We start from the raw sequence: 26612 nt of genomic DNA, 5'->3' as shown, positions 1-26612 counted from the left end.
AGTACTTTAGAGATGCAGGAGGAAATTGTGATGGGTCTGTAGTTATTTACATTGTCTTTATCCCCTTTTTTATATACAGGAATAACTTTTGATGTTTTCAACACATTGGGGAAAGTGCCTGCCTGAAGTGAGCAGTCACATAAGTGTCTGAGTACTTCAATTAGGTTTGATGTGCTCTTCTTTAACATTGTTGCAGATCTACCATCAGTACCTTTTGATTTGGAATTTTTTAGTCCTTTTATTGCTTTAGCTACTTCATCTTGTGAAACAGAACTGATGTACATTGATCGTCTACATGCACTTATTTTATATTCATTTGCCTGGGTGCTCTTAAAGTTTGATTGTAACATCTTATCAGCAACACCTGTGAAAAAGTTGTTAAATGTGTTGGCTACTTCTAAGGGGTTTGTTACTTTTTTATTTTTATGTGACAGTGTTATAGGGGACTGATGACCACAGATGTTAAGTCCCATAGTGCACAGAGCCATTTTGATAGTGTTATATTTTTGCAAGATTGTCTGTATTCTCCACATTCTTTTTTTATAACACTCCACATAGCCTTTGATTTATTAGCTGAATTATAAATGATTTCATCATTATGCATTATTTTTGCTGCTTTTATTACTTTTCTTAATATTTTGGAGTATTTTTTATAGTATGCGTGTACTACAGGTGAGGAATTTTTTGAGTTACATATTTCATTAAGAAGTCTTTTCTTCTGGCATGAAACCCTTATGCCCTTTGTGATCCAGCTGTTTGTTCTAGAGTTCTCCCTTATGGTTAATGTTTTCAGTGGGAATGCAAGTTCAAGGAAATGGGTTAATGCATCAATGAAAGTGTTGAATTTTTCATTTATATCGTTCATTTTGTACACTCCTGGCCATTTTTCTTTCTGTAATAAGTTGTTAAAGTAGTTTACATTATGCTGATTACAACTTCGATATGCTGCTCTGAAAGACATGTTGTTAATAATACTGCCTTGTACTTTTATGCTTAATATTTGAGCAAGATGGTCACTAAAACCAGCATTGAAAGTTTTTAGTGAGGTGTTGTGTAAACTCTTCTTGACTAGAAACTGATCAAGAGCTGTTTGGCAAGTTTCTGTTACTCGGGTAGTTGCTTTTACTTCAGCCTTTAAATTGTAGGATGTTGCAAGGTTCAAAATGGTCTCCCTATTCCCACTATTCGTGAGGAAATCAATATTGAAGTCACCATAGATTATCAATTCACAATCCATTTTATTTACTTTATTTAGCAATGACTCCATTTTGTTTAAGAAAAGTTCAAAATTCCCGTATGGTGATCGGTAAACTGTAGCAATAACTAGGTTGAACTGAGTAATTTTTATAGCTGCAGTTTCATAATCCTTTTCGACATTTGCCCTAGTTAAATCAGGTAGTGTAATAAAATCTACATTATCCTTTGTGTAAATTGCTACCCCACCCTGCTTGGTGTTTTTCCTGCAGCCAAAACAAATTTGTTTATTTTCGTGTTCTGGATTAAGCCAGTGCTCAGAAATGCATAACACGGAGATGTCATTAAGTTCATGTGTTAACAGTACGTTAATTTCATCGATCTTATTACGAAGGGATTGCACATTACGGCGATAAATTTTTAGTTTGGGCGTATTCACGATTTGGTAATTGGGAATCATATTTACAGCATCACATACCTCTAGTTTAAATTAGGAATCTGCGCAGAGTTGTATTTTCATTCTTCTTTCTTGTTTATTTTGTTTTTCTCGCTGTTGTTGGAAGGATGTCCAGGAAGCTCATAGATTGTTCTATTCCTTACAAGTCTTTCTTTAATTATTTCACTAACACAATCACAAACAAACCTTTTCCCTTCATGGTTCAAATGCATTCCAAGAAAGTTAAGAATTTCCTTGGAAAGGAATCTGAGAAAATTATTGCACCATTTAACACTTGAGATTGGTTATGTCAGTACCATCTGCTCACAGAGCTATGCGCAAACTCAAAGTTATGGTAGTGTATTGACTGACTAATTCAGATACTGTTGTTTGACAGAAACACTGCGACAGGCTACTGCAGTCTGTCCATGATGTGGAGAAGCTGCTCCTGAATTGCACTTTTTTGCTTCATTATCTGTGATCGCCTTTATTGTGATGTGTGTAGTTGCAGAACAATTAATGTTGGAGTCCTGAAAATCCTCCTCAGTTGCAACCAGAGCCTCTGACAGATGTGAAAAAAAGATTTCGGTGTATAATTATTGCAACATGAATTACTGGACTGATCTTTTTCTGCAAGACTATTACTTCTGTTATGTACATGAACATACTGCAACATTTTTTCTGAAAACTAACAAAAAGACCTACTGTTATTTCGCTCAGAACAATCTAGGACCAAACGTTATCAATTTTTTACAGCAATGTTATGAGGATAGTTAGCATAATCCCAACAAAATTTATTATCAAGTTTTAATCTCAAAATTTCAACATTGTCAATTTATACTGTCTGCCTGTCACCACATTTTAGTCTTATTCTGTAAGGAAACCTCTTACAGGTTGTGATCTGTTTAGAATGTGTTTTTCTTAATTTTGTAACAAAGAATTGACAGGAAACCTTTTATTAATGCCCATGATATAAAGTTTTGTGTGTGTGTGTGGGGGGGGATTATGGCTGGACGGACTGGCGAAATGCTGTTCACGTCCCACGATCATAGAGTGCTCCTCACACTGACTAGTAGATAGCAGTCAGCCTGTTAGATCAGGCTTAATGCCTAATCCATGTGGTGGTTTCCCTTCTAAAACTGTACATGATTTTCAATATTATGAGCATAGATATGACTCGCCATGTAGCGGAGATGCTGAGTCGCAGAAAGGCACAACAAAGAAACTGTCGGAAAGTTAGCTTTCAGCCAACGAGGTCTTTGTCAAAAATAAACATACACACACATGCAAAACACACTGACGACCACAGTCTCTGGCAGCTGGCTCCAGCAAGTCTCTTGTTCTTGGGACGTTATCATAATGACTAGAAAACCTTTGAATTTAGATGTTGTGGTGGACAGATTATATTTCAGTGTGAGCTGTCAAGTAACGCTACATGTCTCGACAAAATGTTTATAGTTAAACAATTATCTCTTTTATTTCCTTGTACTCCACTATAGATGTATAATACTATCAGGTGAAACATGTTTGATAAAACCAACAATAAAAATTTTGTTGGGAAAAAATTGAGATTAATAAGTCTTGTGCATGTTATTATCATAATGTATAGTGGACATTACTTCTTCTGTTGGAATGAGGATCATTTTCGTATTACTAAAATTATTTATAATGGCTGGTTTCGTGTATTTCATGATAGCATATACTGAGAATGACAGCCCACATTTTCAGTAACTGTTATGCTTATTTAACACTTTGCAACACTGCACACATCTGTTGTATCATTTACTGCTTAAACTATCAGCCCCTCCTTACCACTGGTTCTACCAGTTTCCTCCTTCACTATCTCCAATATTGGTTTTAGAAAAATTATATTAAAATCACCGGGAATCTTTTTGTTTTTACTTTTAAATACAGCTTCAAATTGATTTATGGATAGATTACAATACCCTTCATGTGTCTATACTCCTAAATACATTGCAGTTCACGATATGTAGAGCAATTCCTCCTTTTGCCATTTTTGTTCTATGAAGTGATACACTAACCTACAACCTGTAACACTTAACATATCTATATAAGTGCTCACATTATGTTCAGAGGTTCTATTTTCTATTTGGTAATGGTCACCTTGTTCCAACGGCACTATCTTGGTTTTTTATAATGTTGTTTATTACATGGGAAATAATTTGTCTGGTGGTCTCACATCGTGAAAGTTGTAGTTTATAATTTTGGTGCCCATCTTTGATAAGTAAGTAGTGGAAAACTATTTTTTCTTGCAAATATTATCGCAGAAACATAAGGAAGAGGTGTAGGATAAGTTATCTGCCTGCCACAATAATCTAATGAATGTTCTGGTGTGGTATAAGTAGCATTCTGGGAGAAGAGAAACAAAATTACACTTTCAAAGAGGTAGGGATTTTGTTATTACTATTGAATACAAAGTAAACCACTTTAAAGTTCACTTCCAAGCTAAATGTGGAAGAATAACTGGAACTCGGTTTTATAATTTTCTTCGCAAGATTTACTCAAGGCATTATTTACAATCACATTACATTAGAAAACAATAAAAAATTATTGACATATATACAATACAAAAATATGTTGAAATTATTTATGTGAGCTAACAAATCTAATACTAAAACTGCCAACCTTTATTACAGTATTAAACAAGATGGTACTGATTTGCAAAACTAGATACAAGTATTGCAGATTACATTTGAATATGGCAGTCTTTATCATTAACGTGTAATTTCTGACACTGCATTATTTCCAGCCTTTTGAAGGCCACCCCAACTGAATTCTGTGTTATAGTGCACATCACGTGATGCCACACTCGTTTCGTCATTATCTCCCCCCACCCCAATTTTAAGAAATATTAAAAGCTAATGATCAATCATAGCAATACCGGCAAGCTGTAAATGTGAATTAATACATAGTGCCACTACCTTGCAGCAACAAAACACTGATATACCCATCAAACAATCTATTCAAATTTTATATAACCTCCAAACATAGAGATACCCATCATACAAACTATTCAAATTTTATATAACCTAAGGATCATGTTTATACAGCTCTTGAATGAGCTACATTATAGTCATACAAGGGCTATGAGAACAGCAAGATTTGTACAATAGGATATGTTCATTCTCTGTGCCCTCATGCAGAGACTTTTTCAGTATCTAACATCTTGTAGAGTTGTTACACTGATACATAATTTCAGTGGCCTTGGATTCACACAAACTGTATGATTGACACAAGCAAGCAAGCAAACTAGGCGGTAACTTAAAAATTACGAACTGCATTACTAACACACCATAAAAAAGTCATGTATAATATTAAACCTTGCACCCAATGATGATTAAGGTTTACAGTAAAGACTATTTTAATTGTTGGTCCCAGTATGTAATAATAAAAAAAAACTGTACAAAAAGGCTGACAATCATAATTGCAGACACTTAAAATTAAAGTACTTCTTTACAAGGTATGTATGGAAATGTTAAATGCAAGGATCATAATAAGGAAAGGAAAATAACTGGAAACAAATCAGGCAAATTAATCACAGACTTGAATTTTATTAGTATATAAGCAAACAGATTGTCACTTTCCTTGTTGTTGGACTTTTGAGTAATGAATAGAAGGATTAAGACATTAATGAGTTATTTCAGTTTCTGAATAGTCCAATTTCTTAGAATAGGCACAACTCTGTTCCAGTACAAGGCGCATTATGTTTTCCATTTATTAATGAAATACATAGATGTTCTGTACAGTTAAAGTTGTCAGAATAACTCACTTGATCTCAGAATGTACAGCATTGCCTGCTAACCTTGTAACATATTTTTTAAGAATATGTGTACAAGTAGTTTGCGCTACGGCAGATGTACCCTGTTTTTATGTTACTGTGAGTACCGTCTGATGATACATGTGTTTTCTAAAGCAGATTATACACCTCATTCAAACATTTCCGAGTTTTCTTACATTCATCCATGTTTTCTGTCAGGAAATCTTAAAAACTGAGGGTGCATTAAAATCCCCGCCCCCTTTTTTAGCCAAACAATAGCTGAAAATTTAATAATCATGAGGGTTTTGAATATTAAATGAAATATGCCCAACTGATATAACAAAAAGTTCATGCCCATTTACATTGCTACATATTACATCAATTGCATGACTTACAGTTCACAAGCACAAGTTTGGAAACATTTTTAACATTTTAAAGAGGAAGCAGTAAGTTAGGGGGTTAACAACCTTCTTACGGATTGGTGAGGATTCAAAATAAATAAAAGATCTTGTTTCAGAGTCTACTTTAACATGACGACTGTCACAAGGCCACAGAAGGTCCTTCTGCCTAACACCATTAACTTGCCACCAGCCACAGTAGAACTAAAGCCTGCCGCCGACGTCTGGCGGTGAAACATTCATCAGTATGAATGCGGCAGTCAATATGTTTAATAAATATAACAACTTCTTTCTGATCATAAAAGCATATTCATTCTCATATACAACTGAAAAACACATGCTTTCATGAACAAGTGGTTTCATTAGCTCAAAAGCATTTCAGATTCCTAATGACAGTAGTTCTGTTGGTTTTACTATGTTTGAGTGACTATGGCAATAAACATGGAACATGTATTTGGCTGCATGTTTAGTCTCATTCTGAGAAGTTGGTATCTGTAATTTATTTTAAATTTTCTCTGTAACCACCAGCAATGCACAGCATATTTCTTAAAAAAATTACTTCAACTTTAGTGCACGCATGCATACATACATACACACATAAAACTCAAAAAGTTGGTCTCTGTATAACAATTTGTGAACTGCAAAATTCAGTAAAACAGTTCTCGACTGAGTGTTTTTGTCTTGATAGAACAGATGTAATAAAACTAATGGATACATTAATCTTTATTGGCTGAGGTTGTAAAAGACCCCACAGTAAAACAATGTGCTCTAAATGTAAAACAACATAACTGTATAATACAGCTAAGACCTTGAGCACTATATCACTGAAATAGAAAGTAATCAAGAAAGAAGAGCTCTACAACAAAACAGTACAGGGTGATTTCTCACATGTACTGATGTTTTTGTTCTTGCAATACTTCTTTAACATGTTGAATACCATATGACTGCCACCAACTACAGCAGAAGACTGTGCTGAGGCTGCCAGCAGCTTCGTGGCAGTCGACATGTTAAATATAGAATAGGCAGTGTTGATACAAAGCAATGTTCTTGCTGCATCTTCTCTTCCTTTCTTGCAACATTGATTACGCACTATATGTATATATTATTGTCATCAAAAATGTGTCAAATCCTAAAATACAAACTTCAACTTTTTCAAACAATGTCTTGCACTCACTGGGCTACACTTTTGACTATCAGCTTTATTTCCGGCAAATAATAGAGGTCTTAGTTGTATAATTGTCAAAGGCTTTATCTATAAATTATTATTTTTCATTTTATTCTTCAGAACAATGAATTTTCAGCTGTGGTAGGGTGATGCAGATGACTTTCCTTTCTTTTAATTATAGTAATCTAGGAAACACATTTTACAAATTTCTATTATGGCTCTTACTGAAAGTTAACCGATTTAATCATAATTTATATTACAGCAGATAAATTAGTTTTATTGGATTTTAAAAAGGAATACACATATAATATGTAGCTAGGTAACTCACAGTATTTTCCCAGATAAAAGGCTGAATATAGCTTTTTTGTTACCAAAGCACTGCTATAATTTACCTGCCTTTTACAACGTGCCATCACCAGTTCAGTTTCCTTTATCATCACAAGAAGTCTAGTTGCAAAGTTTGAATTTTTAAAACGTTCAGTCGTGAGAACTTTATCTACAACATTCTGCAACTGACAGGTACACAACATGTTTCAACATACAATTTTTTTTTCTAGGGTTTAAAGTCACAGTGACAGTAAGGTCATTAAGGACGGCATAGGATATACCACGTAAAATGTCGGGAAATAAAATACATTCCAGTTATCGCAGTCACCTTCTTTTTACCAAAACAGCAGTGGTTATGAATTACTCATTGTACATTCCATCAATAAGAAAGTCCATTTTACTATAATGCCTTCGTTCCCAAAATTCTGTTCCTTTTCTGTAAAAAAGCATTGCTAGGACGACTACTACAGGTACCGCTAAAATTAACAAAACCACAGGTATTACAAAGTCACTTTTCTCTGAACTTGAAGACTGTGGACTTTTTTGTTGTTTCATTTCAATGTCAGTATCTGAAGTAACAAGTGGCTTGGACTTTTTCTTCAGAGGAGGGTAAGCTCTATACACATCACGTGAATTGGACTCGTTTAGCGTTGCTTCGCTTTTGAAATCTGTAGAGTTAACGCTATTATTGGATATTTTGAAATCATCATGGTTACTGCTGTTACCTGTACTTTTGAACTCTATAGTGTCATTTTTTAATCCTGTGGTTGAAGTACTTGACTTTTTACTGCCTGTTGTGTTACAACATGAAACACATCTCGGGTCTGACGTATAATTTCCAATGTTTTGTTCAGAACTGTGCGTTTCACAACAGTTGCATGCCAATTTCATTTCTGTGTTGTCATCTAGGTCAACAAATGGTTCATACGGCTCTGCTCCTTTTCTCGGCACAATTTTTGGCGAGACACCCTTTCTTGGTACCACAGATGGATGATCACTTACTTCTCCCACATTTAACGGGAAAGAATCTTTGATAAAATCATTTGTTTCACTCGGTACCAGTTTGGTGGTTTCGCCAGCTGCTGCTGTACTTACAGGTATCTCCAGTAATCCACCTTCGGTTTGAATAGCTTCATGGAAATTATTAGAATGATTTGTAGTTATACCTGTACCATTGTCAAACAAAGTTTGTTCAGAAATGGTTTTATGAACCAATTCCTTCGGTCTCTTCGATTCTGAAACTATTGTATCGTTGGCAATAACAGAAGAACCTCCTTCTAAGGCAATCGGACGATGTTCAAAGTTTTGTTTAGAGCCATTTACAGATTTTGCATTGGGCTCAAAAAGCCCAGTTATATCGTGCACATCTGTTTTAAATGCACCCTGTTGCAAACTGTTGGGCTTCTCTGTTGTTAGTGGAGTATTATCGGCCGAGAGCACTGCAGCGAAGCACAAAATTTCAATAATACGAAACAGTAACATTTTAACAGGCCCTAATCAACTGTCATAATATTTTAGACTGCAGAAACCCACAACACACAATCTCCGACGTTATCAACTTCACAACTGTTCCCTTCCAGCTGACAGCAGGATAGCAAACTTTTCGAAAAAATATCTGCAGCGTAGCTGGATTTCCACACTCTTGCACATGTATACCCCCGCTACAGTACGTGCCAGGGAACTGGCCAATGAATTGGAAGTGAAGTACCCTACTGGCTACCAACTGGCATGACAATCATAAAAGTATTAATCTTAGACGCTTTCTGAACCTTTAAAAATGCAAAATGCATATAGATAACTATAACGATTTTAGCATGAAATATTAAGAGATATTTTAAATGAATCGAATTGACCGGTACCTCATCTGGGCTGTAGTTGAAATGAGTGCACTAAGTATATCAGAAATGAAAGGATCAATATGTTATACATAGTGATGAAAAAAAGTGTACAATTATAAAATTGAAGTCGGATCCTGGACAATTTGTACACGTTTGCGTTCGAATGGCGGATGTCAAGTTTTCAGATCCCCAGGAACGTTGGCTAGTCTGTATTTAAATTTGTCTCAGCTGTTATTATTTATAACGTAGGCGGTGAAGGGTGTAGGACAGGTCAAAATAATGTAAACATTGGGGCCGTGCTATTGTTTGACACATCGACTGTGCCGTTTCTTTAAAGAGCCAGTAAAGGCCAGAAATTAACTAACACTTACAAAGAGCAGTTCAGCAATAAACTCTGTAAATATGAGGAGCAGGAGTAATTCAGGTGTTAGGTTAGATTATTACCAACGAATTGTACAAAAAATTATTATGAGCCATCAAGTGAGTACAAAACCCAGTAATATCTTGTACGTAAAAGTATTGGTATAAGTGTCAGTTTTTTCCGTTCTTTGTTTATGAATCTTGCTGTTTGGCATATGACGTCTTTTTTCTCATGGACAAATATGAAATGGGACAGATAATACAGAAGTTATGAAACTTCAAGAAGAAACTGAATAACATAAGTCACTCCAGTTATTTTGTTGGTAATTCGTAAGCATCAGATAACGCTCCCTCTAAGATAACACGTCCCCTTCCCCCCTTTTCCAAAACTGTTTGTGGCATGTAAAATTTGGCGGTTTTATATGAAATCACCCATAAAATGACCGTGTGGAATCCTTTATATTGTTGTGTGCAGTCTAGAATGTGAGACGAAGGTGACTTCAAATACGATATTAACCCTAATTATTAGATAATTACAGACGTAAAAATGTAGTTTCTACATTGCTGTAGCTTTAACGTAGGGGTTACTTAATGCTGTAATAAGTAGCATACTTATGTGTCTTTTACAATGTTTTTGCACTTCAACATATCATCGTACATTCAACATCCAGTACTGGATAAAGGTGATCTCTAAATTTTTCCATGGATTAGTCTTAACTTTGTGCAAGTATGTTTTCCAATGCCATAGAACCACCTTTCATTAAAACATCACCTTGGACTTTACTTATCTGTTGAAATTCAGCAAGTAACCTTCCTGCCATCCTTTTGCCATGCTGTATATCCCATAACTTCAGTTTCATTTTCATCTTCATCATGGCTGTAATTGCATCTTCTATTCCATTGTTCTTCCTGATACATTTTTTGGTTTTCCTGACTGTACGAGTAATTACTGACGTGGATCACTCCATTGCTTGGAGAATAACGCTTTGTTTTAAACAGAGCTTGGTTATGAAATCTCCTATTAAATTTGTAGGAACAATCTAGGTCATTTTTGCTCTTCCATTTACTTGCTTTCCAATTGATTTGTTCTCTTCAAATTTCCTAATTACAAAAAATGCATCAGATGGACACTTATTGACTTATTTGGAGCTGTATGCAATAGTCCAGACTGGACTGTAATTATGAAAGACAACAAAGTCATGCCTCCATTTTTTGTTGTTAATTTATACTCTCTTGACACAGTGGTACTTGCATAACATACACAGTATTACTTGGCCCTCTTTATTTTATGGGATCAGAGGAATTTGTGGAAGTCGGGTGACTTTGAGTCAGTTCATGCCCATTGCAACCTTAGCTAGGAAACAATAGAGCATAACATAGCATTGTAGCATACTGTTAGGCATTCTGAATACAGTGTTGACTTTTGTGTACTGTTTGCAATTCAATGAGGAGGTGAGGCTTGTTCCTCCTGCACATCCCTCAACCCACCCTCCTAACTCTGCAGCAGTCAATGTGCTAGGTGGTGATTGCGTACTTATTATTGAAGCATCCCCTGTGAAATGTGTCAATTTATGTTATGTGTATGCTACACATCTCAGTCTTGAATTTCTTTTAGAAGATTTTTTCTGTTGAATTTGATCTGTAAAGTGCTTCTTTTCATTGTCAAAAGTTTATAATCACCACAGGAAAACAGTTCTACATCATAAACAGTATTTCTCAGTTAAAGATTGGGAAACTTTCTCTAGGCCTGCCAAGAGTGTTTCGATGATACTGAGTATCCTAGTGCAACTCATTTCTATATAGCTCTAATTGAGATGTGGGCCGATATATTCATTACTGTTTTAATATATGTTTTTGTTGAAACTGATTCAAAAACTTTCTTGAAATCTATGATATTAAAATTGCAATAGAAAAATTAAGTTACTCAGAATTAGAAGACATTTATGGTCTCTCCAATTTTGTGTTAAAAAATTGTGACTATAATAGCATATCCAGTAGAGCTTATGTTCTGTTTAAACTGGATGTTTGTTAGTTACTGCTTCCTTTCATTCTTAAAAAATGACAATTTTTATTTCTCTGCACAAAAAGGTGACAAGTCTTGTCTTTCATAATTACAGTCCAGTCTGGACTATTGCATACAGCTCCAAATAAGTCAATAAGTGTATCTAAATAATATTTCTGAGTGACTTACAGTATGGCTTCAGGTCAGGCCTTGTCAACAGTAAAAGCAGTTGAAAATATTGTTTCATTTATGCTATCATCATTTAATCAAGATTACCTGTTAATGCCATGCTTGTAGATCTTAATTAAGGCATTTGACAATGTCAGTTGTAGAATTCTGCTAGAAAAAACCATATTGCTATGGTTTTACAAGCTCAGGACTCTCTCTGATCACATCCTACCCGAGTGACAGAAAATAAATTGTCCAGTTCAACAGTATGAGGTCAAATGTCTTGAATATCGCACAGGGTGTGTCACAGCGTTCTGTGTTTGAATCATTACTCTTCATAATAAATCTAAGTGACTTTCCCAGTGTTGTGTTTTGTAACTTCACACACTACACAGATGATGCGACTTATACTACAGCTGGGAAAGTGGGGAGCAAGTGGTTCCAAATCAATGAATTGAGTATTAACAATTGGGGAAAAACTAAATATTCTCTATAGTTTGTATTTTAAAGATGACAGCAACAATTGTCCTTCAGCTTAACTTCTTGGAATCCATTTTGACTCAGAATTAACATGGGAGAATTAAGCCTATTGTAAATGTATTAAGTTAACACATGTTAAACGTTTTTTAGGTAAACTAAGGTCTTGTGTTAGTTATTCTAGCCACTGCTTCTCAGCATATTTATTCCTTAATGGAATTTGTTGCAAGTAATGTGTCTCTGTTTCCATCCAATAGCTCAAGACGTAGTATCATGTGTGGGGTTCATAGTCGCACATCTTGCAGGCATCTTTTTAAAAGATTGGGAATTCTTACAACAGCCTCACTAATGAAATTTGTTCTCAACAACATGGACCAGTTTAAAAACAACAGTGACATTCATGATTATAATACCAGAAAAAGGAAAGACTTGCACTATCCTTTACTCAACCTATCTTTGGCACAGAAAGGGGTAAAATATGCTGTTATAAAAATTTTTGACAAATTACCAGATGAAATAAAATGTCTGACAGACAGCAGTAATGGCTTCAAAAATAAATTGAAATCATATCTCCTTGGCAACTCCTTCTATACCATAGATGAATTCTTGAATAGGAATAAACGGCTATCGTACCGTGCGATTGATCAATGGAACAAGCAACCAACTAACTCAATACTAGGAATAAGAACAATCTGCATAAAGACCAATGTTAAGGAACACACATTTCCAATAAATTGCTAGCAACCACTAAAAGCTTGGTTTCAGATAAAGCACTGTTTAAACAGAGTTTGAAACAATATTTGATAGGCAACTCCTCCTTCTCTATAGAAGAATATCTTAACAGAGATTGCAAGGTCAGCTTAAGTAAAAATGTCTGTTAGGTTTTGGTTTTGATAGCACTTGGTCACAACAGTTAAGATTAGGTATTTTGTGTATGATAAATTTATTAACAGCGTGTAACAATGTTTCATTCTGACAGCATATTAATTCTGTAAATATTAACTGTTCCAGTTTACTGTATTGTATTCAGCTATTTTGACAATCCCCTGATAAATGATCAGGGTAGTAAGTATTATATTCAAATGTTTTACGTTTTTTATGTTATACTTTCTGAGTCATCTCATTTTTTGGTCTATGGAACGAAAACTGAATCTAATCTAATCCAATCTAAATAACGTATTGCTCAATGCATACTACGCATTTTCCCCCTCTTCCTCGACATATGCAATTTTGCTGTGGGGGAGTTCCCCATGAGCAAACAGAAAGTTCTCATTTGGCAAAAGAAATCAATCAGATGGATCTGTGGAATCTGAAATAATGTCCTATAGGCCATATTTCAAAGAACAAAAAATTTCAACAGTTACGTTCCTCTTTATCGTATGTTGCCTAATACATATACAAAAGAAAACCGACGCAGTCACAAACTGCAACAATCTATCCATCAATGTAACATATACCTAAAACTGTACCTTAACATCACAGTTGCCAGACTTAAGAAAACTCAAGATTATTACAAATACAAGAGGGTAAAACTATTTGACATGTTGCCCATACAGGCATGAATGTGTTCCTGAGTAAATAAATAAACTACTACTTGCACACATTTCACTTCAATATAATGCTACACTCCATATACAAGGTCTTCAGGACAGACTTCCTAATGCACAAATATATATTCAATGTTAACAAATGTCTCTTATTCAGAAACCATTTTCTTGCTGTTGCTAGTCTGCTTTATATATCCTTTCTACTTCATTCGTCCGCAGCTCCTGGTCTCATGACCGCGTTCTCGCTTCTCGAGCTTCACCTGCCTCGAGATGACTGGGTGTTTGTGTTGTCCTCATCATTTCATCATCATTCATGAAAGTGGCGAGATTGGACTGAGCAATAGTTGGGAATTTCTCCGGGCGCTGATAATCGCGCAATTGAGCGCCCCACAAACCAAACATAATAATAAAAATAATAATAATAATAATAAACCCCGTGGAGGCCCGGGAAAAGAATAGGCCTCTGGTATGTTCTGCCAGTCGTAAAAGGCGACGAAAAGAACAAACCACTAATAGGGCTAACCCCCCTTTTAGTGTGATTAGTTGGTTCAGGACAGAACTAAAGAAGCCTTGGACAAGCGCCGTCATGGTCGGGGACGACGCTTGAACCCTATGCCCGCCCACAATGGTAACGACACTGATAGCCAACTGGAAAATGATTAAATCCAAATAGAGGTGTTTTGCAGGATATGCTTCCTGCAACCACCCTTGAAGGAAAACAAAGACAGAGGATGAGATGGTCAGATGAAGTTAATCGACACCTGATGTTCTGTTATTACCAAGCAACAAACCTAGGAACCAACACAACTGGATACAGAACACAAGTATACACAACATTTATTACCAGATACCCAGAATTAAAATTTTTAATAGAACAACGACTAGCTGATCAGATCCGTGTAATAATCAAAAATAACAGGATACCCCAGTCAGAATTAGAAAACATCAAACAACAAGTACAACAAATACTGGAACAAAATAATGTGCAATCAGAAGAAGAAGAAAATACAGTAATGGACTCAAACATCCCAGAGCAAACAAACAAAGAACAACACGCATCAATTAAACAATCAGAGAAAAACGAAATCTTAAGACAGCCACCAGAACAAGCACAAATAGAACATGAAGTGACACACATTTTAGATATAGAAGAAAAATTTCAGCTGACATATATAGAATTCAAAGACACAAATACAGACATTAGACCATACTTGCATAGACCGCCAAATAACCCACAAGTCGAAACAACAATAAAAACTATCAACATAGTCATACACAACAAAATAAATGAAAACACAACTATGGAAGAGTTACAACTACTGGTTTATATAGGAGCACTCACTACACTAAATATACACACTAGGCAGAGATCAGAACCAACCAACACACAGAAGAAACCCACAAAACCAGCATGGCAACACAGGCTACAGATCAGAATAGAAAAACTGAGAAAAGACATCGGACAGCTAACACAATTTATAAGAAATGAAATGTCAGAAAAAAAACGGAAAAGGTTAGGTAAAATCTCACAACAAGAAGCGATAGAGCAATTAGATGAAAAGAAGCAGAAATTACAAGCATTGGCCAAACGACTTAGAAGATACAAAAAAAGTGAAAATAGAAGGAAACAAAACCAAACATTCAACACAAACCAAAAGAAATTTTATCAGACAATAGATAACACACACCTTAAAATAGACAAACCACCAAACATAACAGACATGGAACACTTCTGGAGCAACATGTGGTCAAACCCAGTACAACATAACAGGCATGCACGGTGGATACAAGCAGACACATACAAGATGATACCACAAATGCCTGAAGTGATAATTTTGCAACATGAAGTCACCCAAGCAATTAATTCTACTCACAATTGGAAAGCCCCTGGAAAAGATAAAATAGCAAATTTCTGGCTAAAGAAGTTCACCTCATTCACATCTAACTAAATTATTTAACAGTTACATTGCAGACCCATACACATTCCCTGATACACTTACACAAGGAATAACTTATCTGAAACCTAAAGATCAAGCAGACACAGCAAACCCAGCTAAATATCGCCCCATAACATGCCTACCAACAATATACAAAATATTAACTTCAGTCATTACACAGAAATTAATGACACATACAACACAGAACAAAATTATAAATGAAGAACAAAAAGGCTGTTGCAAAGGAGCACGAGGATGTAAAGAGCAACTGATAATAGATGCAGAGGTGACATATCAAGCTAAAACTAAACAAAGGTCGCTACACTACGCATACATTGATTACCAAAAAGCTTTTGATAGCGTACCCCACTCATGGTTACTACAAATATTGGAAATATACAAAGTAGATCCTAAATTGATACAGTTCCTAAACATAGTAATGAAAAATTGGGAAACCACACTTAATATCCAAACAAATTCAAATAATATCACATCACAGCCAATACAGATTAAGCGTGGAATATACCAAGGAGACTCATTAAGTCCTTTCTGGTTCTGCCTTGCTCTGAACCCACTATCCAACATGCTAAATAATACAAATTATGGATACAGTATTACTGGAACATACCCACACAAAATCACACATTTGCTATACATGGATGATCTAAAACTACTGGCAGCAACAACTCAACCAATTACTAAAGATAACAGAAGTATTCAGCAATGATATAAATATGGCTTTTGGAACAGACAAATGTAAGAAAAATAGCATAGTCATGGGAAAACACACTAAACGAGAAGATTACATATTGGATAACCACAGCGACTGTATAAAAGCGATGGAAAAAACAGATGCCTATAAATATCTAGGATACAGACAAAAAATAGGAATAGATAATTCAAATATTAAAGAAGAACTAAAAGAAAAATATAGACAAAGACTAACAAAAATACTGAAAACAGAATTGACAGCAAGAAACAAGACAAAAGCTATAAATACTTATGCCATACCAATATTGACCTACTCATTTGGAGTAGTGAAATGGAGTAACACAGACCTAGAAGCACTCAATACACTTACACGATCACAATGCCACAAATATAGAATACATCACATACATTCAGCAACAGAAAGATTCACATTAAGCAGAAAGGAAGGAGGAAGGGGATTTATCGACAAAAAAAACCTACATTATGGACAGGTAGACAATTTAAGAAAATTCTTTCTAGAACGAGCAGAAACTAGCAAAATACACAAAGCAATCACTCATATAAATACATCGGCTACACCACTACAATTTCATAACCACCTCTACAACCCTTTAGATCACATAACATCAACAGATACGAAGAAAGTAAATTGGAAAAAGAAAACACTACATGGCAAGCACCCGTATCATCTAACACAGCCACACATCGATCAAGACGCATCCAACACATGGCTAAGAAAAGGCAATATATACAGTGAGACGGAAGGATTCATGATTGCAATACAGGATCAAACAATAAACACCAGATATTACAGCAAGCATATTATTAAAGATCCCAATACCACAACAGATAAATGCAGACTTTGCAAACAACAAATAGAAACAGTAGATCACATCACAAGCGGATGTACAATACTAGCAAATACAGAGTACCCCAGAAGACATGACAATGTAGCAAAAATAATACATCAACAGCTTGCCTTACAACATAAACTTATAAAACAATACGTTCCCACATACAAGTATGCACCACAAAATGTACTGGAGAATGATGAATACAAATTATACTGGAACAGAACCATTATAACAGATAAAACAACACCACATAACAAACCTGACATCATACTCACCAATAAAAAGAAGAAATTAACACAACTAATCGAAATATCCATACCCAATACAACAAATATACAAAAGAAAACAGGAGAAAAAAATTGAAAAATACATCCAACTGGCTGAGGAAGTCAAGGACATGTGGCATCAGGATAAAGTTGACATTATACCAATTATACTATCAACTACAGGAGTCATACCACACAATATCCACCAGTACATCAATGCAATACAGCTACATCCAAACTTACATATACAACTACAGAAATCCATAATTATTGATACATGTTCAATTACCCGAAAGTTCCTAAATGCAATACAACATATACCGTACAGTTAAAAGGAAGTCACACTTGATCAAGGTCCGCGTCACTTTCCATTTTTGACCAGACATAACGTCTGAGAAAAGAAAGAAAGAAATAATAATAATCATCATTTACTTAATTCATCATCAATTACTGTGTTACTCAAATAGCACAACTCATTGACGAATTTTGGTGTCTCATTTCTTAATCTAAAACTGTTAGCATCACCTAATTTAATTCAACTACATTCCATTACCCGTGTTTTACCTGAATGAGTTAACAAGGAATCAACTCTCTCATTAAATTTTAGTATTAGACACTCATACACACACGCACGCGCACGCGCACACACACACACACACACACACACACACACACACAAACGCAACTTGCACACATGTCTGCAGTCTCAGATAAATGAAACCGCATTGCGACAGCTGTACCAGTGCATGATGGGAGTGGCGACTGGGTGATGCAAGTAGGAGGCTGGGGCGGGGAGGTGGAGGTATAGTACGGTGGGGGTGACGGACAGTGAAGTGCTGCAGTTTATATGGAGGGCAGGAGAGAAGGTGGGGAGGGGGGGGGTAAGTTGCAGAAAGGAGAGAAATGAAGGAAATTAAAAGACTGGATGTGGCGGTGAAATGATTAAGATACCAAACATTTCCTCCAACGACTCTCCACAGTTCCTGTTACCTTTCCCACACAATGCCCTGCATGTCACTATTGACGCCACCTCCCTGTACACTAACTGTTATAACCAGGAATAACACAATAACCTCTTCAGTCTGGTTTATTAAATCACAAATCACTTTTTAACAATTATGTTAGCCAAGCGTCTACCCAGGCTCACACTCAGAAGTAATGCATAATTAAAATTTGGTTATACCAATGTCCAAATGTGCATGGCGGGGTGCACGTCCCGTAATTATTCCCAAGTCCAGTGAAGTTCAGTCTCTCCAAGTGAAGTCGCAAGATTTCCGCCGAGCAGCCAGGTAATCTCGAGTGGTGCAGCGAGTCATCCACAAGCAGCTGGAACACGGCGTACTGCACTTCCCGATGAGAACTGTCGTTTGCGGCGGCGGCCGGGTTTATATAAGGCTTGCTAGTTAATGGAGCCGTCGGCTGGGGTCGCTGTTTTCCAGGGAAAACCAATCGCAGTGTTTCCTGACGTAGCCAATTGCTGGGTGCTGACAAACGCGCGCGCGTGAAGGCGGCCAGCGATGGTAGCCGCGAGCCGCCCGGAGAAGTGCGGCCAGCGATGTATTTCTCGGCCACGTAAGGGAGTGTGCGTGTGAAGACGGCCAGCGATGGAAGCAGCGAGACGCCCAGAGAAGTGCGGCCAGCGATGTATTTGGCGGCCGCGTACTGGAGCGCGTTGTTCGGTGTTTGTTATAAGTGGTGTATACCACACTAACATTCCTAATGCCCATGGCCTTACTGCTATTGAACACTACCTTCCCAGACGCCCTATGGATTCCAAATCAACAACCTCTTTCCTAGTCACCATGACCAACTATATCCTCACCCTCAATTACTTCTCCTTTGAAGGCATTACCTACAAACAAATCCGGGGTATGGCTATGGGCACTGCATGGCACCATACTATGCCAACCTATTCATGAACCATCTAGAGGAATGCGGGGTACGGCTATGGGCACCACATGGCACCATACTATGCCAACCTATTCATGGGCCATCTAGAGGGATCCTTCCTAGAAACTCAGAATCCTAAACCCCTCACCTGGTTCAGATTCATTGATGACATCTTTGCTATCTGGATTGAAGGTGAGGACACCCTATCCACATTCCTCCAAAACCTCAACAACTACTCCCCCATTTGCTTCACCTGGTCCTACTCAACACAACAAGCCACCTTCCTACATGTTGACCTCCACCTCAGAGATGACTACATTAGTACCTCCGTCCATATCAAGCCTACTAACCACCAGCAATACCTCAACTTCGACAGTTGCCACCCATTCCATACCAAGAAGTCCCTTCTGTACAACCTAACCACTCGTGGTTGTCGCATCTGCAGTGACGAGTAGTCCTCTTCAAAATATATTGACGGTCTCACTGAAGCAACACCGACTGTAATTATCCTCCCAACCTTGTACAAAAACAAATCTCCCTTGCCTTATCTTTCCAGTTTCCCACCAGCTCCAAAAGTCCCACAGTCCAGCCACAGAGGAGTATTCCCCTCGTAACTCAGTACCATCTGGGACTGGAGTAACTGAATTACATTCTCCGCCAGGGTTTCGATTACCTCTCGCCGTGCCCTGAAATGAGAAATGTCCTGCTCACTATCTTTCCCACCCCTCCTACAGTGGTATTCCGCCATCCACCGAACCTACACAATATACTCATCCATCCTTACACAACCCCTGCTCCCAATCCCTTACCTCATGGCTCATACCCCAGTAATAGACCTAGATGCAAGATCTGTCCCATACATCCTCCTACCACTACCTACTCCAGTCCTGTCACTAACATCACGTATCCCATCAAAGGCAGGGCTACCTGTGAAACCAGTCATGTGATTTACAACCTGAGCTGCAACCACTGTGCTGCATTCTGTAGGCATGACAACCAACAAGCTGTCTGTCTGCATGAATGGCCACCGACAAACTGTGGCCAAAAAACACGTGGACCACCCTGTTGCTGGCCATGCTGCCAAACATGATATCCCTAATCTCAGTGACTACTTAACAGCCTGTGCCATATGGATCCTTCCCACCAACACCAGCTTTTCTGAACTGCGCAGATGGGAACTTTCCCTGCAATACATCATACGTTCCTGTAACCCTCCTGGCCTCAACCTTCATTAGTCACATCTAGTCCCCTCCCTGTTCCCATTCCTGCACTACACATCCGTCATTTCACCGCCGCACCCAGTCTTTTAATTTTTTTTATTTATTTCCTTTCTGCTACTTACCCCCCCCCCTCCCCCCGCCTGCCTCCCCATCTCCTCTCCTGCCCTCCAATCTAAACTGCAGCACTTCACTGTCCACCACTCCCACCATACTATCCCTCCCCCTCTCTGCCCCAACCTCCTCCTTACCCCCACCCAGTTGCCACTCCCATCATGCACTGGTGCTGCTGCTCGCAGTGTGGTTTCAGTTATCGGAGACTGCAGACGTTTGTGCAAGTTGCGTTTGTGTGAGTGTGTGTGTGCGCGCGCATGTGTGTGTATGTGTGTCTATTGCTGACTAAGGCCTTAATGGCCGAAAGCTATAATTGTGTGAATCTTTTTGTTGTGCCTTTCGCAACTCAGCATCTCCGCTATATGGTGAGTAGCAACTTTCCTTCTCATAATATTGTTACATTCCATCCTGGATTTTCCATTGTTTAAATTTTAGTATTTAATTTTTGAGACCAAAGGCTTAAATTTTTCTTGAGGACAAGAAGATTGTATCGCGCCTACTTTTGTTGATGTTCATCTTGTAAACTTGTTTTCAACACATAATACAGTATAACCAACAAACCTCAAAGTTTTTATTTCTTCTCATTGGACTTAAATTATTTTCCAATTTTTTTCCTTGGTCCCTTTACTGCTTGCTCAATGTGCATATTAAATAACATGGGGAATACCCAATAGAGCTGTCTTACTCCCTTCTCAGCTGTTGCTTCCTTTTCCTGTCCTTGGGGTGCTACAGCTGCAGTGTGGTTTATATGGAAGTTATAGAAAACTTTTCGCCCTCTAAATTTTATCCCTGGTACTGTACCTTCAGGATTTCAAAGAGTGTATTTCGGCCAATGTTGCCTAAAGCTGTCTGTAAATCTACAAATGTTATAAATGTAGGTTTACCTTTTTTCAGTAAGTCATAGGGTTATTATTATCTCACAAGCTCCTAGATTTTTCCAGAACCCAAACTGGTCTTTGCCAATCTCAGCTTCCACAACTTTTTTTCCATTCTTCTGTAAATAATTTGAGCCACTATATTGCAACCATGATTTATTAAACTAGTGATTTGATAGTATTGACATATCTAGGCATTTCCCTTCTTTAGAATAAGAGTTCTAACATTGTTCTTGAACTCTCTGGGTATGTTGCTTGTCCGATGTATTTTACGTATAAGATAGGCTAGTTTTATCAGGTCTGGCTCTCCCAAGGATCTCGGTAATTCTGAGGGCTAGTGTTGTGGTTGTGGTTGTGGTCTTCACTCTATCCTGTGTGAGCCTCAACATCTCCGAATAACTATTGAAAGCTACATACTTATGACTCTGCTTACTGTATTCATCTTACTTCCCTCTAATACTAAGTTGGTGATCCCTTGATGTCTCAGAATGTGTTCTGTCAACCAATTCCTTCTTCTAGACAGGTTGTGCCACAAATATCTTGTCTCACCCATTCTGTTCAGTACCTCCTCATTAGTTATGTGATCTGCCCATCTGATGTTGGGCGTTCTTCTGTAACACCACATTTCGATAGCTCGTATGTTCTTCTTGTCTAAAATGTTTGTCGTCCATGTTGCACTTCCATACACGACTACACTCTAGACAAATACTTTCAGAAAAGACTTCCTAACTCTTAAATATATATTGAATGTTAACAAATTTCTCTACTTCAGAAATACTTTTATTGCCATTGCCCGTCTGCATTTTATATCCTCTCTACTTCGGCCATAATTCAGTTATTTTGCTGCCCAAATAGCGTTACTCATCTACTACTGTAAGTGTCTCCTCTCCTAATCTAATTCCCTTAGCATCACCTGATTTTATTTGACTACTTTATCCTTGTTTAATCTTATATCCTCCTTTCAAGACAATGTCCGTTCTGTTCAGCTGCTCTTCCAAGTTCTCTGCTGTCTCTGACAGAATTACAACCTCAGAGAATTTATTTCTTACTCTTTGATTTCCTTTACTGCTTGTTCAGTGTTGTTCAGATTGAATAACATCGTGGATATGCTACAACCTTGTCTCACTCCCTTTTCAACCAGTCCTCCCCCCCCCTTCCCCCCTTCCCCCCTTCCCCCCTTCCCCCCTTCCCCCCTTCCCCCCTTCCCCCTTCCCCCTGCATGCCCGGGGTTTAGAATAGGCCTGAGGTAATACTGCCTGTTGTAAGAGGCGACACCTTTCGGCCTTTATGTGATGGTCCCCGGTAGGGTTTGACCTCCATTTTTCAAAATTTTCCTGAAGAGCGAGCCAGTTGGGTAAGGGTGCCTTACATGGTGCATCATGTCCATCGTTCATTGAGATCTTGAGCCTACTTTCTGATTGAGGCATTGCAGTCCCGCTCATTCTCCATCTCTTGGGTGAGGACACCTTCCTGAGTGCATTTTCCGCCACCCACTATGCAGTGTCATTTTCTATGACCATGATGGCAATGGAATTCTTTGCACCTCACATCCAGCATGATAGTCAGTCCGTTGTGGTTGTAGCCCCCTAACTGCACAGGAATTGCTCTACTTATGCCTGCGCTGCGAACTCCCCACATATGCCAAGGAGTAGATGCCCATCACCCTGGGGTATTGGGACTGCCAGCAATGGCCATCCTGCCAGGTGGCCTTTGCTGCAGCTCAATGGTGCCTGTGGGGAGGGCCACTGGTCGGAGAGGGTGGTGTCAGGGCGGATGACATGCCATGAAGTGTAGTACATCATCTCTTGCTGGTGGTCCACCACCAGCAGTCTGTAAGTGGGCAAAGTCTAACTTCAATGCTAAGAAATATGACCCCAAATCGTTCCCCTCCCTGGCCGCACCATGACAGGAATGCCAGGCTAAGGATGGCAGTGAAGCTTATTTGCCCTGGTACCTTGTAAGTACGAGCGCTGATGGGGACTCCTTTGTCTAGATGAAGCCTCAGTTTTTTGTAAAGCATTTAGAGGACAAGTTTGGGGAGGTGGAGGGGTTGTCCAAAATGCACCCTGGGTCAGTCTTGGTAAAAACAGCATCCTTTGCCCAGTCACGGGCATTACTCACTTGTGACAAGTTGGGGGATGTTTCTGTTACCATAATGCCAAATAAGAGCTGAAATATGGTCCAGGGTATTATATTCCACAGAGACCTTCTTTTGTATTGTGACGATGAGCTGCACGCCAATTTAGATCGGTGAGATATTAATTTCGTCTAGTGCGTCCATTGAGGTCCTAGGGATAATCAGGTTGCCACCGGTGCCTTCATCATGGCCTTCGAGGGTGACACATTACCTGAGAAGGTCAAGGTGATGGTCTACCGCTGTGACTTCAAGCGATGTATCCCTCCCCTGATGCAGTGCTTTAAGTGCTAGAAGTTCGGCCATATGTCTACCCACTGTACTTCCAGCGTCACATGTCGAGATTGTGGACGTCCATCACATCCCAATACTCCATGTGCCCCGCCTCCCATCTGTGTCAACTGTGGAGTGCATCATTTGCCTCGCTCGCCAGACTGCAGGATTTTGCAGAAAGAAAGGAAAATCATGGAATATAAGACCCTGGAATGACTGACCTACAATGAGGCTAAGAGGAAATTTGAGCGCCTACATCCTGTGGCTATGACCTCCTCTCTCACCACCGCTACAAGAACAGTTGTCACCCCATCAGTTCCTCACATTCCTGACTCCTCTCAGAACCAGAAGACTACACCTGCCCCCTTGATGGTGGGGGGCACTTACCTCCCTGTTGCTCCCGCACAACCTACTTCTGGAGCAACCAACGCCCCCCCTCCCCCCAACCATCGGGGATATCAGTCCCCATTTCTGAGCCGGAGATGCATAAGTCGTCTTCGACTCCTCTCACTGGGAAAGGCTCCCTTGCGTCACTCCCTTTCCACCTTTCTGCTAGTGGGGAAGATGACACCTGCCACCTGCCAGCAGCTTGTCGGAGGGCTTCACGCTCATCCTCAGTCTCGGAGACTGAATCAGTGAAGTCCTCCCAGCCAGGTAAACCCAAGGAGCAGCGAGAGAAATCCAAAAAGAAGGTTCCCAAGACCAAGGGAATTGCAGTGGCACCCACACCACCGCTACATACAAGCTCTGCGTCTGAGGATGAGGTGGCGCTTCTGGCGTACGTTGAGGACCTAGATCTTGCCAGATGCTCAGACACAATGGTTATAGACTGCTCAGGCAAAAAGTTGATGGCTGCAGGATACTACAGGAACCGTAGTGACTATAATAGTGTGGCAGGTGGAATTTGCGTTTATGTGCTAAACTCAGTCTGTAATGAAACTGTGCCCCATCAAACCCCTCTTGAAGCTGTGGCTGTCAGAATAAGTAAGACACAGGAAATAACTGTCTGCAATGTATATCTCCCTCCAGATGGTGCAGTATCCCTGAATGTATTAACTGCACTGTTTGATCAACTCGCTAAACCTTTCTTACTTTTGGGAGATTTTAACGCCCATAACCCCTTGTGGGGTGGCACTGTGCTTACTGGCTGAGGCACAGATTTCAAAACTTTACTGTGTCAATTCGACCTCTGCCTCTTAAATACTGGGGCCGCCACGTATTTCAGTGTGGCTCATGTTAGTTAATCGGCCATTGATTAATCAATTTGCAGCCCAGGACTCCTCCCATCTATCCACTGGAGAACACATGACGACGTGTGTTGTAGTGGCCACTTCCCCATTTTCCTGTCATTGCCCCAGCGTCTGGCCCATGGACGCATGCCCAGATGGGCTTTAAACAAGGTGGACTGGGAAACCTTCACCTGTAGTGTTACCGTTGAATCTCCCCCAAACGTTAACATTGATGTGATGGGTGAGCAGGTGACTACAACAATCGTTTCTGTGGCAGAAAACATGATTCCTCACTCTTAAGGGTGCACCCAGCGAAAGACAGTCGCTTGGTGGTTGGCGAAAGTCGCTGAGGCAGTTATAGAGTGTCGGCGAGCTCTACAGCGACATAAGCAGCACCCTTCCCTAGAGCAGCTGATAGTCTTTAAGTGGCTCCATACCCGTGTATGCCAGCTTATAAAATGATGGAAACAGGAGTGTTGGGAGAGGTACGTGTCGACCATTGGGTGCCATACGTCTTCCCAAGTCAGGACAAAGATCAGACGTCATTTTGGTTACCAGACCCCAACAGGTGTCCCTGGTGTTACCATCAACAGCGTACTATGTACCGATGCAAACGCGATTGCCAAGCACTTTGCTGATAACTATGTTTGAGCCTCTGCATCAGAGAACTACCCCCCCAGCCTTTCATACCAGCAAATGGGGAAGGAAAGTCCGCAGTGAACCCTATAATGCCCCGTTTACAGAGTGGGAGCTCCTCGGCGCACATGCACATTGTCACAACACATCTCCTGGGCCAGATCGGATCCACAGTCAGATGATTAAACGTCTCTCATCGGACTACAAACGCCATCTCCTCATCATCTTCAACCGGGTCTGGTGTGATGGCGTCTTTCCATCGCAATGGTGGGAGGGCACCATCGTTCCGGTACTCAAACCTGGTAAAAACCCACTTGATGTGGATAGCTATCAACCCATCAGCCTCACCAACATTCTTTGTAAGCTGCTGGAATGTATGGAATGTGTTGGGTCCTGGAGGCATGTGGCCTAATGGCTCCATCTCAGGAAGGCTTCTGCCAGGTTCGCTCTACCACTGATAATCTTGTGTCCCTTGAGTCTGCCATCCAAACAGCCTTTTCCAGACACCAGCAACTTGTTGCCATCTTTTTTGATCTATGCAAAGTGTATGACACCACCTGTGACGTCATATCCTTGCCACATTATACGGGTGGGGCCTCCGAGGCCCGCTTCTGATTTTTATCCAGAATTTCCTGTCGCCCCGTACTTTCCGTGTCCAAGTTGGTGCCTCCCATAGTTCCCCTCCCCATATCCAGGAGAATGGGGTCCCGCAGGGCTCTGTATTGATTGTATCACTATTTGTAGTGGCCATTAACAGTCTAGCAGCAGCTGTAGCGCCGTCTGTCT

The 26612-nt window shown here is 39.3% G+C and overlaps 2 protein-coding genes across 3 annotated transcripts in view; one reads left to right on the top strand and one right to left on the bottom strand.

The window, feature by feature from the left end:
• Positions 1-4126: 4126 nt before the first annotated feature.
• Positions 4127-8978, bottom strand: LOC126251498 (uncharacterized). The gene has a single exon (XM_049951970.1). It carries the CDS (start codon positions 8778-8780, stop codon positions 7659-7661), a length of 1122 nt encoding a protein of 373 aa, XP_049807927.1. The 5' UTR covers positions 8781-8978; the 3' UTR covers positions 4127-7658.
• Positions 8979-9368: 390 nt separating this feature from the next.
• The window catches only part of LOC126253198 (probable phosphorylase b kinase regulatory subunit alpha), a 294496-nt gene continuing 277252 nt past the window's right edge, over positions 9369-26612 (top strand). For both annotated transcript variants that reach the window (XM_049954368.1, XM_049954367.1), the window contains exon 1: positions 9369-9616. In XM_049954368.1, coding sequence (XP_049810325.1) covers positions 9539-9616 — 78 coding nt within the window. In that variant the 5' untranslated portion in view covers positions 9369-9538. The remainder of the gene's footprint in view (positions 9617-26612) is intronic.

Source organism: Schistocerca nitens, chromosome 4, assembly GCF_023898315.1.
Source record: "Schistocerca nitens isolate TAMUIC-IGC-003100 chromosome 4, iqSchNite1.1, whole genome shotgun sequence".
NCBI lineage: Eukaryota > Metazoa > Arthropoda > Insecta > Orthoptera > Acrididae > Schistocerca > Schistocerca nitens.
The sequence above is the reverse complement of the archived record's forward strand: the minus strand, read 5'-3'. Positions and strand labels throughout refer to the sequence as shown.